Source organism: Dromiciops gliroides, chromosome 2 (assembly GCF_019393635.1).
Source record: "Dromiciops gliroides isolate mDroGli1 chromosome 2, mDroGli1.pri, whole genome shotgun sequence".
NCBI lineage: Eukaryota > Metazoa > Chordata > Mammalia > Microbiotheria > Microbiotheriidae > Dromiciops > Dromiciops gliroides.
In genome coordinates, this window is record NC_057862.1 from 137,089,633 (window position 1) to 137,108,229 (window position 18,597).

Genomic DNA, 18,597 nt, shown 5'->3' on the forward strand with positions numbered 1-18,597 from the left:
CCTGCAGGGGTGGTGTCTAGTCTTCTACACAGCTGTAACTGTAACAAGCCCAGCTCCTGCTTTTTCTGGCTCGCCTGCTTTGGCTGGACATGATGTCATTTTCATATCCTCTGTTGCTGGTCCATCTGTCAAGGCTGGTGAGCATCCAGGATTATATAGTCAAGCTCGGGATTATATAGTTGGCTAGCAATAGCATTCAAGACCCTCAAGGCAAGAATTCATTCTAAACACTGTCTGTATTGTAGAGCATACAACTAGATACTCGGGTGATATGATTACTCGTAAAAAATTCAATCACTTTTTAAACAACAGAAATATTTTCATATCCAATTTTTTCACAAATGGTGTACTCTTTGTGCCGATTATCATTTATACCTAAGAAACTGCTAAACAATCATCTTTTTGCCCATGTGGGACCCTCAACAGCTCTAATCAAGTTACCAAATCCTTTCAAGTTTACGATGCTGCCATAGCTGACTTTTACATACTGTTGTAAGGTTTATAAAACACTTTATGACTATCTCATTCTATCCTCACAACAATCTGAGCCAGCTTGGTGGTGCATTGTTTAGACCACCAGGTCTGGAGTCAGGAAGGCCTGAGTTAAAATCTGCCTTAGACGCTTACTATCTATGTGACCCAAGATAAATCACTTAGCCTCTGTTTGCCTCAGTTTCCTCAACTGTAAATGGGAATAATAATAGCCCCTACCTCCCAAGGCTGCTGTGTGGATCAAATGAGATAATACCTGGGAAGCACTTATCACAGTGTCTGGCACATAGTAAATGCTATATAAATATTACCTATTATTATCCATGTATCACAGATGGGGAAGCTTAGGTAGACATAAATTAAGTGATTTGGTAGGATCCCAAAGTTATTCAGTATCTAAGGCTAGATTTAAATTCCTGACTCCAGGTCCAGTACTCTCTCCACTGTACCATGTTGCTGCCTTTAACGTGATGCTTGGCAAAGACTCAGGAGGAGCTGTATTGAATTGATTTTACCTCCAAGTTTTCTCCTCACTCTCTCTAAAAAAGTACATTTTTAAAAAGCTCTTAATTCATATAATGAATGCTTATTGCCTGGCACAGAGTAATCAGTTAACAAATGTTTGTTGAATGAATGAAATCAAAGAAGACTTATGCTTAGGTAGAGTCAGGAAAGACTATACAGAAATTAAGAATTTTCCCAACAGTATTAGAAAATAGTCACCACAAAGATGTAGAAACAGTCCACTCTTTCCCTTACAGCTGAAGAAACTCTGTCTTTTCCAGACCTTGGAATTCCCTCTACTTACCATAAAGTACACTTTAGTCTCCTCTTTAATGAATATCAACACAAAGCACCACAGTGTTCTAGAATGATCTTACTCCATATGCTTCAATTAGAAGGAGGCATTTTTAGACAAAATATTACCAATGTGTTAAGGAAACTATTTTTTTAAAAAAAGCAAACCAATGCCTGAAGATGATTTCATGTCTGATGATGACTCTTGAACAGGGCTGAGCTTTGTTAGCTCTTATTCTGGTAACAGTGCTTCCTGAATATCCCCAACAAGTCCATTCACAATGATTTTGTAAACTCAACAGAGAAAGGGAACATTACTAAGAAGAAAAAAGTAGACTAGGACTAAAAGGTACTGAGATTGCTATAAAGTGTTATCAAAGTACTTATCTTGGGAGACTTTATATTTATTGCAGAGACACTACTGTTGCCCAAGATGTATTTTTTTGAAATCTGACTTTTGAAGGTGTATTCAGTCAGTATATGACACGCAGAAAAAGTTACCTTCTTACAATTCACTGTATTTTTTTAACCAAAAAATATATTACCCAACTTGATCCCTTATCTTTTTCATCAGTTGGTTTTTTATTTCTTTTTGTTTTCAAAAGGCAGACTCAACCTCAAAAGAACAGAGGACTTAGGGAGAGCTTCCCTCCCTGAAGTGGAGTGAGTAGTGGCATTAGAGTTGGATTTTAGAGCATGGAGAAAGATGAAAGACCTTCTAGATACAACAAATAGTGTGAATAAAGGCAGAGAAGCATGAGGGTACTGTTTGTGCTTCTAAGCACAGAAAGGAGCCTGATTTGGCAGTAGAGTGGGTGAAAGTGAATAATGTAAGGGAATGCTGGAAGGAGCCAGCTTGTGAAAGACCTTGAAGGGCCTTTTGCAAAGCCAGGAGATATAGATAGATAGATTGGATAGATATAGATAGATGGAGGGATGGAGGGATGGAGGGAGAGCTCTCTATATACACATATGCATACGTATATACACACCTGTGCATGTGTGTATGCATCCTTACATGTAAACAACACATCTATATATACTCAATAATGTATAATAAAAACCAATACAATTATTTAAATAATAATAATTGGGGGCAGCTAGGTGGCGCAGTGGATAGAGCACCGGCCCTGGAGTCAGGAGTACCTGAGTTCAAATGGGGCCTCAGACACTTAACACTTACTAGCTATGTGACCCTGTGCAAGCCACTTAACCCCAATTGCCTCACTTTAAAAAATAATAATAATAATGTATATAAGTAAATATATACATGTGTATATGTATACACTTCATATAAATATGTCCATATGCCTTCGTTTAGCTCCATATATGTATACAATATACATATATTGATAGATACATATTCAAATATTTTATAATATATTTTAATTTAACACAATTTTGATTTATTTATTGGTATGATATTTTGATTTAATATTATATATATTATACATTATGTTGTATGTTTTATATATAATGTATAATATGTATTATTTATTATTTATTATATGCATATATCTATTTCCCAATTCCAAACAACTAAACCTGATGATTATTGTTTTTATAATCTTGAGACCTAAGGGTACATTTTTAATTCATGATGTCTTATCTTTATATTTCCTCTTTCAATTATGCCTTAATAAATTCAATACAATTCATCCTGTGTCTTCTTAGTATACAACACTGTGCTGGATGCCAAATCAGGGGGGGAAATAGATGTGCTTGATTTGAAAAAGAATATTCCAAAACTAAAAGTTACTCCAGAAGATTCAGATGGTTTTATTTTTTACTATTGTCTGTCATTTAAAAATATTTAGACTTAGTTTAATCAAGTAGATAAATTCAATTAGGAAGAAAAACATTTACATACTTTGCAAACTGAATGCTTTCAAGCAGCATAGACATTATTGCTAATTATTGCTAATGCTTTTTTTTTTTGGTTGGTTGGTTGGTTTGTTTTGGGCTAATGGTTTTTAAAAAGAGGCTTTTCTCCAACAAGTTATATAAATGAAGAAGAAAAGGTATGTATAAATTACATCAATATAACTTAAACCAATTTTCAAAAGACAATCTTTGCTTTCCATTTTCAACAACTGAAGACTATCTCATATTAAGGAAGGTATGATACAGTTCTGTGACCCAGAAATATGACAAGCTTATTTAATCCAACACAGTTTCTTCATTCTAAGACTATACATATGAAGTTTAAATAGTACCTAAATGGTAGGTGGAATGTTGATCTGATATCATCTATTTAAATAATAATAGCTTAAATTAACATAGCATTTCAAGAGAAGTACACAAAGAAGCTATCTACCTAGAACCAGATAGTTCAAATATGTCTCTGCAAGATTTGTATTAGCAAACATTCTTATGGTAAATATCATATGTACAATTGTAAATTTGTGTTGGTATATCTTTACTTTAACAATTATGCCTAAATCACCTAACAGTAGCTTCAAATTTGCTCCAAATCCTTACCAAGCCTCATTTTGAACTACAAATTTTCTTTCAGAACTATAAAAACCTCAAATATAAATACTTTTTTTTAAAGTACAAAAGAAGTTTACTTCTCCTTCATATGAACTAAATATAAATTCATACTACCTAGTAACAAAAACAGCAGCATCCACTGGAGGGGTGTCATCCTTTCCACCAGGAACCTGGTTATTACCAAGATACTTTGCTCCTCCATATTCCTCATTTTGCCAGTGACAGAAACTCTCCAAGGATCTTTCTCCATGGTGTCCAATGGACAACTTAGCCTGAGGGGGAAAAGGCAAGGATAATTTAAAAAGAAAATATTTAGGCAAATCAGAGTTCATTCAATTCATTCAGAGAGACAGCATGATGTAGTAAAGGAATATCAAATTCACAAGCTAACATACTCCAGAGTGCAGCTAAGAACCAGATTAAAATATGATTGGAAAATGTTTAAGAAAATAAATAAAATACAATACTACATAGATGATACTAATTTGTGTGTTTCTGAGTCAACATATGATAACAGTGATCTGTTTTTATTTTGAGTTTGACACCACTGATGTAGTGGATAGAGAGCTGTCTGTCCTTGGAGCCAGGAGGACCCAGCCTCAACTCCTTTCTGTGACAAATACAAGCTATGGAATTCTAGGCAAACCAATTAATCCTTAAGTGCCCTTGGCAACTCTAAGATCATAAATTGCAGAGAAGATGCTGACCTGAATTATTATAGGAAATTTCCTCATCTAGAAATTCCCTATACCCATCCCTCCAAAAAAGAAGTAAAAGATCATAGGTTTGGGCTCTATCTCCAGAGTTCCTTAAGTTATAGACTACTGCAAAAGTTAGGACAATGTACCTAATTGTTGGAATGTCTTTGCTTAACCTCTTGTTCACAAATAAAGACCTAAAACCTTACATCTAAATGGAATGAATTTTAAAGAATGTCCCAAAGAAATGTTTAACAGCCACATTTCCAAGACAGTGAATGAAAACTATATTACTAAAGAATATCTTTCCCTTCCCAAGCAGAGAAAACAATGTGGTGCCAAACACAATTCAATTTACATGACATCTGTGCTTGCCTCTTTGTATTGATAATATATCATATTCCACCTTAATTTTCTTATTTTTCTCACTCTGATACCCATAAAATGGTTAAATTTTATGATAACCATAAAATGGTTAAATCCTAATATCAAATAGAACCCAGGTGTCTTCTCAATAGAAGGTATGCCACTAAGATGCATACCACAGGGAGGTTCTTGAAAGAAGGATATAGGATGGAAAGAAGGGAGATAAGGTAGGATTGTAATGATGTTCTGATCAAACCAGTGTTTGGTTTTTTTAAATGACTCATATGGAGAATCTGATAGAGGAATAAGGACATTTCAAACTGTTTCTTTTCAAGACACATAATTGCCACTTGGGGACCAGGAAAATAGAATTAAACAGACTTGTTCTATGTTTTTAAACATTTTTTTGTTTGGATTGATCCATGATCTTATAGGTGTCAGTACTTCCCCCTCTGACACAGATCAAGTACATCCACAGTTTTTGATCCTGGATGATTCTCATCTAACACTTTCCATAAATCTTCCAGAGAGTATCTATCTAATGTGATGAAGATCTCCCCTTGGTTCTTTATGATTTTGAGGATGCCAGTGGAATACTTAGTAGTTCAGGAGTTATCCCTGACTTGTGATATGACTAACCTACCTCTTTTTCTAGTCATACAAATGGATTAGGATCTTTTCACCCCTTTTTTATGTGAAAGATTGTTGGTGATTAAGCACAAGTGTACAAAAAACTCACCATATATACTTCATCTTCCTTTGGATTATCTTTAATTTAAATTCTTCTGAGATTGTGCTGTTCCTTAATTTACAATGCTGTAGCATCATTAGAACAATATCATTGCTAAAAAGATGGACTTTTGCCAAACTACATAGCTCAGAATCAATGAAGGCACTATGTAATTTTCCAAATGAGATCTAGGTCAATCTCCTTAATTCAGTTCTGAGCTCAGCTCATTTTCTGTGTTCAGCACCTATCCAAGGTTAACATATTAATAGACTAATGACCAAAAAAGTTCACTGAATGCCATAATTTGAACAAGATGCATTTTTCAATCACTTTGGAGTCTATTTTTATGGATGGTGAGATTAATCTTTAAATTACCATGTATCTTACTAAAGAGGTCATGTAGTGTTACTAGATTCAATGTCATCTTCAGAGTCAATGTTTTCATTTTGTCCATTTCCAATTTTTGGAGTAAGCATCTTGTTTAAACAGTTCATACTGAAACTGCTGTATTCCGTAGTCAGTGCCTTCTCATTTTATCATTTATTTTAAACTTTGTTTTGATTGACATTTTCTCTAACTTTTGAATGATATAATCTACATAAATACCTGACTCTGAAATTCATCCATTTAAGTCAATTATTTCTCATCACTTGACATAATAAGCCTCACTTTTTGTCATTTAGCACACACAAACTATATCATTGCGACCCTCTTGAAGAAATTATTAATGATGTACAAGCCTGTGATACAATAGTATTCATGGTCAAAAGCTTTGGAATGGTTCACATGCCACTGAATTTTCTCCATTTCTGGATCCTTAACCATATTTTCCAACATCATTTTCCAACACATCTCCCCGTACCAACCTTCACATTGAAGTCACCAAATATCAAAATATAGGTTGACAATTTGGAGGCTATCATCATATCCTTAATAGACTCTATCTACTCTTCATCCTCTGAAACCAAGATGTTGGCACATTAGTTGAAGTTATCTCCATGGTTATCTGTTTGCTAATGCTTATCTCCAGGGCATTGTAAGATAAGATGCCCAATTACACATAAAATTATTTTTCTCATTGCCTTTGGGAAAACTGATGAAACCAACTCTGTAGATTTCTTTATTTGCTTCTTTGAGAATTTCAATATTTATCCATTCATCTGGTTCCTCCAGTTGGATGTCAATAGGATCTTAGGATATAGAGCTAAAGGGACCTTAGATGTCATCTTGTTAAAATGGCTCATTTTATTTATTTATTTATTTTTTTTAGTGAGGCAATTGGGGTTAAGTGACTTGCCCAGGGTCACACAGCTAGTAGTGTAAGTGTCTGAGGCCGGATTTGAACTCAGGTACTCCTGACTCCAGGACCGGTGCTCTATCCACTGTGCCACCTAGCTGCCCCAAATGGCTAATTTTAAAGATGAGAAAGTTCAAGTCCAGAGAGGCTAAATGACTTGCCTAAGTTTATATATATCACAAAAAATATCATTAGATTTTAGATGAAGATTACAAAATTTTAGAGTTGGAAGGTTCTTCAGAGGCCATCTCAGTAAGTACATCAAATGTACATGGCCCAGAATCCTATTTACAACATATCCAATAAGTGATCAAATCCTAGAATATTAATATTGGAAGAGACCTCAAAGGCCATCTAATCAAAGCCATATCTGACTGAAGTCTCATTTTAAATGACTAAAAGGTCAGAAGCACTTAACTTGTAAAATACTACAGTTAAATTAGTAGATAGAATGATTCAATAGCTAGAATTTTATTAACTTCTGTATGCCTCAATTTCCTCATCTGTAAAATAGGAACAGTAATTGCACCCATATCCCAGGGTAACTGGATAGATCAAATGAGATGATAATTATCAAACACTTAACAAAATATCTGCCACATAATAAGTACTATATAACTGGTAGCTATTCATATTAGTAATAATAAATAATCTAATAAGTGGTTATTTTATCTATCATGTTATTATTTATTTATTATGATCCACATTTTTTCTGTTTTCAACATCACAGAATCATAGCATGATAGACTTAAACTAGAATGGACCCTAGAGGCCATTAAGACCATTAACTTCATTTACAGAGGAGAAAACTGGGGTTGAAAGAAATTAACAAAATTGCCTAGGGTCACACAACTCAAGTATCTGAGGCAGTATAGGAATGACTTCCTAACTCAAAGTCTGGGTGGTCATGGGTATACTACATAGAACTGAGATACATTTTTATGTATTTTGCTTGTTTGTTTCATGAGTCACCATGGTCAAAAAGGTCATCACCTAGTAGTCAATCTTTCATTTACAGTATGCAGCTAAGCTAGCTATGCCTTGAGCAACAGAAATGGGTACTACTACTAGTCTAGTTTGGTAGGGCCTTGCAGGACCAGAACTCTAAGAGTAACTTTTGAGAACCAAGGGTCACCTTTAAAGCAAAACGAGACAATGGTGCATGGATTTCCTGAAGGGAATCTCTAATACTTTACACCACACATACAGATCATTTTTCAAAAGCTAGAAGTATTCTTGTACTACCCAAAGTGTCTGTAAGAACTTACAGTGCGGTTTCGAAGAAGTACAAGCTTGGTGACTTGAATATTAACTTTTAATTCCCAGGCTGTGGTGTTGAAACATGTTGTATACCTGTTAATAAATAGCAAAATATTATTTTAAATGTAATGTCAAACAAGGATTGAATTCGTGAATCTGAGAAAGTTAGACCAAAATTGAATGCCCCAAATACATTTATAAATCTAAAAAAAGTTCACCAATGCAGTCATCTAAATTCATAAAATTAATGTTAAGAAAATGAGAAAGCAGATTCAATTTCCTAAAATCTCAATACCAACCATCTTAGATATTAAAATTACATGGAGCGGCAGCTAGGTGGCACAGTAGATAAGAGCACTGGCCCTGGATTCAGGAGGACCTGAGTTCAAATCTGGCCTCAGACACTTAACACTACATGTGTGACCCTGGGCAAGTCACTTAACCCCAATTGCCTCACCAAAAAACAAAAATTACATGGAGAAGTTATCTTTGATAAACTTGAATGTACTTAAATATTTTTAAAAGTCAAGGAATGATATGAAGTACCTAGTTGATAAAAATAATGAGAATTTGACTTGATTTCAATTAAATTCTAGATAAATGAATTGCAACCCAGGGTAGTTCTTTAGACTTCTTTAGAGTAAGACACTTAAAGCAATTATTAATGTTTCTCTATACATGGAGATATTTTCAAAAGGAAATATCTATTATTAGATTATAAGCTCTTCCAAGGCAAGAACAGAGAACAGGTTCTATTTATCTTTTTATCATCCTGGGTACCCAAGTGCTTTATACATAGTAGACATGCTAAAACTGAGCCTAGCACAGACAAACAGGGAGGGAAATAGAGGGGCAAATATTCAGTAACATGGTCTAAGCATCCCAATACTTCCAAGTCTTAACAAATCTTTCCCAGTCTAAACAACTCTTATGACCAGTGTTTCTAAAGAAAAAAAAAACTATTCCATTACTGAAGACACAGAATACCTAAACTAGCACATAAAAAACATTCAAAGTTAAAAACAGACAGGAATGCAAATAATCTAAGATCGAGTACATTTTTAGTTCCCATTCCTTTTTTTTAAATGATAAGTTAGAGAACAGCATGGAAAATATACCTGAAGATGGAATGAAGAGAGGGAAGGAAATGGGTTTTCTGCCCATGTCATTCCCTTACTACTCAAGAATGGCTCCCTAAATTAGCTCTGGGATCAAATATCAACTGCTTTGTTGGCATTTAGAGTCCTTCACAACCTGGCTCCAGTCTGCCTTTCCAGCTTTATTTCACATTATTCAATTTCCCATATTCCATCCAGTTTAACCAAAATGGCATTCTTGTTGTTGTTCAAACAGAAGCCTCTATCTCCCATCTCCTTGTGTTCTCATTAGATGTACCCCATATCTAGAGTATGCTCCCTCTCCATCTATGCCTCTTAGAATCATTAGCACCACCTTCCACATCAAGGCTTTGCTCATCCCTTTAGGTGCTAGTGAACCCTCCCCCCCCCATCAAACAACATAATATTTTTAATGTATCTCTTATGTATATACATACATACATATATGCATACTTACATACACACAGATAGACACACATATGTTGTATTCCTTATAGAATGTAAGCTCCTTGAGGACAGATTTTTTTCCCTTTATATTCCCAGTACCTAGCCTGTGGCTGGCACATAGTGGGCATTTAAGAAATGCTTGTTGGCTGGCTGACTGACTGACTGACTGGGAAAGAAAGGAAAGCAGAAGGCTAAGGACAGAGCTTTGGAAGAAACCCCTGGCAGTGGGGTAGAAGTAGAAAGAAGAGTCAGTGAAGGAGACAGAAAAGATCAGCTATTGAAGTAGGAGAGGAGCCAGGGGTGTGTAGTATCAAGAAGCCAAAGGAGAATTTCCAGACAGAGGAAATGGTCAGCAGTGTCTGATATTGCAGGAGAAGTCCAAGAGAATGAAGGCAGAATACTATATTTCACTGGATTTAGTCATTAACAGGTGGAGTAGAATGCTAGGGACTGAAGCCAGATTAGAGAGGCTTAAAGTTTAGGTGTTAAAAATTGCCTGGAAATTCCAAATTGATGTGTTTTATTTTCTAGGCAGACTAAAAAGAATAAAATTCAAGTGAGATTTCCTTGCCAGCAATGGATGACATTAGAAATTTTTCCATTTGCTGCCAAGATCACAGTGCTGATATGCAGCAGCACAGAGCAAATATGATACTGGAAATTTAAATGGGGTCAAGTCAGGTGATAAGGTAAGTCGCAATTTGCAATACTACATAAATGTTTGAAGGCTAAAGTAGGTTTAACATAAAAATGTTTATCTTAATGATAAAACTGGCAATACCACTTTGTGACTGTTTTAAAATGTTTGGAAACTCTAAACAAAAGAATGAATCCTCCTCTCACTTAGGATTTCTGCACACATTGAGTTTATTTGAAAAAAAATTGGTATTACTTTTCAAAATTTCCCTTCATTAATAAAGAAATGACAGTTTATTTTTGACACCAGGCTAATCATAGGCCAGATATGAGGTCATTTCTTAATTATCTACCTTCCCCAAATGGATGAAATTATAAAAAGTATGTAACTTGCTCTCATTCCTATTATTTAAGAAATGCAGGGGGCAGCTAGGTGGTGCATGGATAGAGCATTGACCCCGGAGTCAGGGAGTACCTGAGTTCAAATCCGGCCTCAGACACTTAACACTTACTAGCTGTGTGACCCTGGGCAAGTCACTTAACCCCAATTGCCTCACTAAAAAAAAAAAAAAAGGAAAAAAAAATACAAATGACCATAATTCAAACCTTTCTTAAGAAATTCCCCATTAAGTTCATTCAATTCAAGAAGTATTTATTAAAGATCCACTACATAGGGAAACAGTAGAAAGATGAGACAAATGAAGATAACTATAATATATAGTAACCCATGAGAACTGCATCAGAACAGCACAGAAGGAGGAGGCTGTTATCTATAGAAGGATCAAGGAATATTATATGTAGAAGATAACATTCAAATTCAACTTTAAATTCTTGGTAGAAATTCAACAGATGAATAAAGGTAGAAAGAATTCTTTAAGTATAGAAAGACAGTGTAAACAGTTACATGAAATGGAAAAATACAGGAGGTGTGTGCCAAAGTAGAACAGTTCAATTTGGCTAGAGCATGCAGTTATGGAAAGGAATATCATGAATTAAGATTGGAATGGTTGGCTGGTGCTAGATTTATGGTGGGCTAGAATGGTTGCAAAAGGTATTGTAAATATTATACCAAGAGGGATTGATAAATGATCAGATAGAAGATGTGAAGAAGAAAATAGAGTTTTAAGATAATCCAAAGTTTAGAATACTTGGAAGACTAGAAAAACTGTCACTAGCAAAGTGAAGCATTAGAGGGTAGCTATTCCAGGTGCTACAGAAATAAGGAGAAATAGGTTTAGGGGAAAAGATAATGTCCAAGAATGCTGGGTGAAATACATCCAATTAGATTGTGTCCTATAAGTAATTGGACATTGGGTCTGCACCTCAGTAAGAGAAGTTAAAGCTAGTATTTATATTTCAGAGCTGCTTGCATAGATATGGCTATGGGAAGAATTACCTTGTCAAGAAAGATGAAGATAGAAAAGAAGGGGGTCAAGGACAGAAGTTTGGAGAAGTCCCAACTGAAGGGGTTGACAAAATGGAGCCAGTGAAGAAGATAAAGAAAAAAATGCTACTACATAGGTAGGAGGGAAACAAGAGAGTATAGTTGCCTTAAAGCCAAGGAGGAGAAAGAATCCAGTTGGATAAGAAAAGTCAAACGTGCCAACTGCTATAAAAAAAGAAAAGGAAGATGAACATGGCAAAAAAGCTACTGAATTCAACCACCATCACCCCACTTCATTCTACAACTACTGTTAGCAAGAAAAAAAACAATCTCACTGCCTTATATTCTGCAGAGCTAACTCTTTTTTTTTTTTTAAACTGAGATATCATTTGCCTTTCTCCAGTCCAGGTGACCTCTCTGATTCTGTAAAATCCTTATGAATGTACATTTGGGATACCACTAGGAGCTTGGAAGAGAGGGGGAAGGTTTAGATCATTCACTTCAGGGATAGCATCGGGAATCAGCTTGCACATTAAAATTTCAGGTTTTATTGGACTAACATTTTTAGAAGATAAAAATATGTGACCCTCATATCAAAACATTGTGACTTATACAGGTTTCTATGCTGTAACATAAACACTTTATCTCCATAGCCATAGGCTCAAATAAAAACCATTAAATGTCTCAGATATTGAAACACAAAAATAAGCACTTTTGGCTCAAGAAAATAGTCTGGTAAAGTTATTGCTTGATGCCATTTTCACAACTGACATAAAGGAAGAGTAACAAATTAGCATAAATGGGCATAAAGTCTCAAAAATTTAAAACAGATAGAAACAAAGTAGTTTGCTCTTATCTCCATATTTCATTTAGTCACTCAGCATTGTATTTGGTACCAAAATTGGTACATTCCATTATTTTTTTTTCCTGTCATACTGTTTCCCCTGGAGCAAATCTAACCAAGGAAGGTGTTAGAAGGAAATAAACCATAAAAAGCTTTCTGCTTTAAATAGTGTTCTATAGTAATTTTGCAGATAGTCATGTCGCCACATCACCCAGTTAGAGGGGACGATGGCCAAGATGACATACATCAAGCCTTCAACTGGCTTCTAAAGTTGAAATTTTGTGTTCTGTAACCCCAAAATGGTTCTTGCCCTTTAATGTAAGCCCAACTCTCTCTGGTGGAATCCAAGCTGTATGGCCATCTGAGCCAGGCATCTGCCACTAGGCATGAGTTTTTAAGTAAAAGTTAAACAGAGTATGTGAGAGAAATGTTTTTGACTGAGAGTATTTCTATGCATCGATACCATACCCATGTTGCCATACTAACTATTCAAAAAAGAAACTGACAATGGCCATTAGGAGAAGGCAGGAAGAAATGATTTACTAAAAGAATTGATGTCAATAACTACCAATATTATAACAACGAACATGATTTAAAACGTCTTTATAATTTCAGTGATGTGCTCCCATTGTCCATTCACTTAGCAATTTTCATCTTTGATCTCAGATGTCCCTATTAGAACCTTTTACAAAACAAATTTAAATAGCAAATACAACTGTTTCCCAATTTTATCCAAGGAAAGAGTAATTTCTAATTGGCCCCTTCTATGCCTGAGTATCCCCAACTAGACTCGGGTCCACCAGGCTACCACTACATTTCCCCACCCCTCCTTCCAATAGCTAAGGGAAAAGAGGGTGAAGATCTCTTCTTCTGTAACTGCTTTAAGCTGAATATGTGTGTAGAGCTGACAGTAGAAGGAGCAGAAGTCCTTGCAGGCCTGGTCCAGATGGTGAAGGGGGTATATAGGCTGGAATTGTTAACATAAAATTGAAAGCCCTGAGCCTAGATAAAACAAACTATCAAGAGGTTAAAGAGACAAAGACAAAAAATTTAAAAGGACAACAATAGGGAAAAGGGGCAAACCAAAAGAGTGAATCCAGGAACCCCAGGATCCTGCATCAGGAGGGAAAAGCTGTTCGCAAATGTCCTTCATCCAGTGAAAGGTGGTCACGAATGCCCATGCTGTTCAAAGCTTACTTAATTTCTGTATCTGACAGACATTATTAACAACAAATCAAAGGGTTACCACTATCTTGCTACATGCAAGCCATATAATCTAAATGTTTCAAAATGCCTCTGATGGCAGAACCCTTAAATCTTTCCAAATTACATACATATCCATTTCACTTTATTTCTCCAAAAGTTTTCACTCAATTGTTTAAGATCTAATCCTCACATAAAACTAGGTTACAAAATACCTTTGTAAGAAGATGACCACAAATGAATTTACATAAGAGTTACCACGTTAACTTCAATTCTAATAAAAGACTTAGGATGACATTTAACCAATTAATTTCAAAACAGTGCATGTCAAATAAGTTGTCCATGAATAAACCATGTTTGTATTACAGGACATGCTCTATAGACAGATATTATTTCTACATTACACAATAAACTTATATAAACAAAACATTCTATATTTACTCTTCTCTATTTTCTTGAAACAGACTTGAGATGTCTCTGGTTCAGTTTCTAACATGCATAACTAATAACAGACAGATGACAAGGCTAAATGCTTATACATTCTAGTTGTTAGATTCTGAAAGGAACTAGAATTTCTAAGCCAAATAGCTTGAATCTTAATCTGGCATCTCACCCAGATGTTATAGTATTAATCTAGGGATGAAGAGACAATATTGTGTTCATGCTTATCAAGTGACATGATTATACAAACTTGCCACTTTGTCTACTCTCATAATAGAAATTTACACCAAAGCTTAAGAATGGAAACTCAAATATTCAAATATTCAGAATTCCAGAAAAGCTTTTTCCATCAATTCACAAATCACAGTAGGTTTGGACATGATTTGTTATCAATATCAAATCGGCCATTGCAACAAATTAGCTTAACTTTATCTCTGTTCCCTTCTCTCTCATCTAAAGTGTTTGCAGTGGGGAAGAATTTCACCTTCTTCTAAAGCAAAAAGGAAATATTCAATTAACCCATTCCATTATAATAACAAATTTTACTAGGCCCCTTTAAAAATCCTCTCATTATCTCTTGTAGTTATAGTTGTTGCTGTTTCAAACTACAGTACCCCAGATCACAATACAATTTAAAGTAATCCAGCAGTTTTTTTAGCCAGACCAGGTCTTTATCTCTAGATTTCTTTTCTTCCTGTCCTTCAAGATAAGAGACTGTGCTAAGGATTTCAAGTCCCATCCCCCTCTAATACCAAATTACGTTTCACAAAGAGATCCCATCAAGCTTCTAACTTTAGAAAAAAAAGCAAATCACTATACTTTACTGAGAATCTGTTAGATCTTAAAGCCTTAATATACAGCTGAGAATATTCTTACTACGCCCACTTCACAGAAAACCATTATCACATTCAATTAAATTCATAACCAAAGTAATTTAGAGAATCCAAATCTGACCATATCTCTAATACAATAAGCTATTAAACTATTGGGCACTTTTCCTTTCCATATTACAAATCACTTTGAGGTAGTCAGCTTAAAGTTACACAATAGAACAGTATATATTTCACTTAGAATTAAATCAGAATTAATTCAATTAAACCTGAATTTGTTTTCTGAATAATATCATATAGAACCTCATTGTTAATTCCATTTAGTATTAATTCATCCAATAACCACTTAATCTAAACACTTCCTATTTTCCTGTTTTTGTTTTGTTGTTTTTCCTTAAACAGTTCCACTACAAAAGAAATTTTTAAAGTGGCAATATATAGTTTGTATGATTCACAAAGTTTCTAAATAGTCCAATCAAATTCAATTACCCTTCTTGATTCCCTAATAACACCAAACTTTTCTTTTGCTAGTTTAAAGGAATATTTTAATGCCACATTTAGTCCTCCAATCAGCCTGAAAGACAATGCCGAGAGCAGCAAGATTCCCCTGCTCCTCTCCCACTGTCCTTAACCTAGCCAGTTTTTAAGGGTAGCTTCTTCAATTAAACAAAACTTTTCCTTCTAGATTCCAAGCACAGACTTTTGCTCTCTCCTCCCCCCACAGCAGAAAAGGGGGGGGGGGCTTTCCTTTCTTTCTTTAAAAAAATTCCCAACTATTCACTCTCATGTTCCTAGTTACACTATCAATCAGACAGGGCACAATTTTTCTTTTACCAATCATAAATACTTGAATCACAGCACTTCAGACCATGTAGGCCAGCAAACTGCTTCCTAACCATTCATTCCTCCTTACTTAGTTAATCAAACTTCCTCATACCTTCTCAACACACTTAAACCATCTGAAACTAGCAAAGTGGCAGCTTAGCCAATATCTCACTAAAGAACCCCATTTATCTATTTTAAGATAGACCCAGGGGATTCTCTTCTTTAATCTGCCTAATACCAACTTTAGGTGTTCCCTAAGAACAAACTTCACACTCACTCTTTCTCCTTGGCTCAATTCAAATTCTGAGTAATTTACCAATTCTACAATCCCCTTCTCAGTCCCTTCTCTAACCCAGACTGCAGGGATCAATTTCCCTTTCTTCTTCTTTTGTCAATACAGTTATTTTGATGGAATTTTTACTCCTGGACCTCTACATTTAATTTCAATTGAAAAGGTCTCCTTCCAATTATCTAACCCAGCATTTTTTCCAGCCTCCTCTGGCTCTTTAAACTTGCCCTACTCTGGGGCAGCTAGGTGGCGCAGTGGATAGAGCACTGCCCTGGATTCAGGAGGACCTGAGTTCAAATCTGGCCTCAGACACTTAACACTTACTAGCTGTGTGACCTGGGGCAAGTCACTTAGTAACCCCAACTGCCTCACCAAAAAAAAAAAAAAAAAAAAAAACTTGCCCTACTCTAGACGTTCCCCAGTATTTTGTTCAAGATCCCAGCCTGATCTGGCCTATTTAACCCTGAACTCACTGGGCTCCTATTTTTACTCGGGATGTCTATTTAACCGTGCTCAGCATGGACCTCCACCTTTAAAAGGTTTCTACCATCTATGCTGGTTTTTCAACCCCACAAACACAACAGGTACTAAATCCCCCCAGGGGCGTTCCTATATATTTGTTCGGGTGTCTATTGTTGGTTGGGCGACCCCAGACCTTTTTCAACCCCGAAAGACTCAATAGACCCTAGAGGGCATCCTGAAGTTAATTCTGTATCTTGTATCAGTGTGTCTATTTAGTCGCTAGTGACCTGTTCAACCCTGCAAAACTTCAACAGACCTTAGGATGATCATAACTAGGGGTTCCCCGATTTCTTCCTAGAAATCTCCCTGAATGGTCACCCAGTTTACTCACCAATCTGGGTCTGTGCACACGGGTGTGACCAAATCAATCCGGATACTCCTCATTACTTCAGCCGGCACCCCTGCATCTGGTTGGCTTTTAGTCTCGTCCTCTCTCGTCGTCTCTTCTCTCTCTCTCGTCCTTCGTCTCTCTCTCTCTCTCTCTCTCTCTCCCCTCCCTCCCTCCCTCCCTCCCTCCCTCCCTCTCCGGGAATGGATGCTGAGAAGCCTCACCAAGAACCAGACCCCTGACCTGCTGAACTCAGCAGGGATGTCCTTGTTCAGAAGGACAGGCTCCTGGGAGTCTCCAAAGATTCCCCAAAGAAATCCTGGACGCCGTCCCCATCTGTTTGGGGCAAACTGCTCAGTTTACCCAAAGTACCTGCGAGGAGACCAACAAGTCAAGCAGAGACAGATTATTACATTCCTGCGGGAATGGGCAAACTCAATGCCTGAGTCGTGATAGCTTAATACATTGCCTTGACCTTTTATAGGAATGCATGGTCAGAGGGGAAGTCCCCATGGGCACACAATCTAACAATCTAATCCTGTCTCACCTGCGGGTGTTAGCTATGATCAATGTATGGAGACAGGCATACGTGTTCCAGGAACAAGGGGGAAAAGGGGACAGGGAACAAGGAAAGAAGGAAACAGGGGGAGTGACAGTCAGATGTTCAGATCCCACAGTTCCCACTGATGCCCCTCTCCCGGCCCTATCTCTAAAGATATTCAACTTGAATAACAGGAAGAGTCACTCAGGTGTTTCAGCAATTGTTTGTAGTCCGTGTTAAATTGGAAGGATGACCAGGGTTAAAATTTATCTTCAGGCTATGTTTGGGAAATCAAAGAAATAGAAATAAAGAATTTAAAGAAAAATAATCCATTGTTGGGACCCTAGAGGGTCAAGGGGATTCTGCTCTGAGAAACAAGGAGACATGTCACTTAGCATCTGGTCTCAACTTAATTGCCACATCCTGTGCCGAGCCCTGTCCTTTCTTCTTGAGTCCCGAGTATTGAATTGGGTGGCCAACTCCTGACCCACTCAACAGGGATTGGGGTTATGACACATGATGGATTCCAGACAAAACTAATATGTAGCTGACAGTGGGGAGAAACTGAGCAGAAGTAAAAATATTGTTAATTGGCAATAAAACTTAAAGGAGAACAGTGAGAATTTGACAAGCAATAAACTTTTAAACTAACTACTGGGTGGGGCTGGGTACCTTTCAGACCCCATCCTCAGAGTTTAATCTGACTCAAATCCATAATCATCTCATACATCCAGAAGTCATCCTAACCAAATTCACTTCCTTTTTGTACAGGATTGCTAATTAGTGGATGAGGGGAATGCTATAAATACAGCTTAGCCCATATTTTAGCACACCTTCTGACAAAGTATCTCATACTAGTCTAATAGAAAAAATGAAGAGAAGTGTGTTAGTCAATAATACTGGTTAAATGGCTAAATTCAATAGTGTGTTGTTGATTCAATGGATTTCAAGGGAATACCTTAAGAATCTGTGCTCAACTCTATACTGTTTAACACTTTTATAAATTACTTGGATAAGACATCATTTGTATGCTCCTCAAATCTGCAAATGACAAA

General features: G+C 36.3%; 1 protein-coding gene across 1 annotated transcript in view; it reads right to left on the bottom strand.

Moving 5' to 3' along the window:
* The window catches only part of ADAMTS17 (ADAM metallopeptidase with thrombospondin type 1 motif 17), a 502,569-nt gene that overhangs the window by 363,763 nt on the left and 120,209 nt on the right, over nucleotides 1–18,597 (bottom strand). Inside the window, 3 exon segments of the mRNA XM_043985378.1 lie at nucleotides 3,898–4,055; nucleotides 8,143–8,190; nucleotides 8,192–8,227. Of these exon segments, the coding sequence (XP_043841313.1) occupies nucleotides 3,898–4,055; nucleotides 8,143–8,190; nucleotides 8,192–8,227 (242 nt within the window).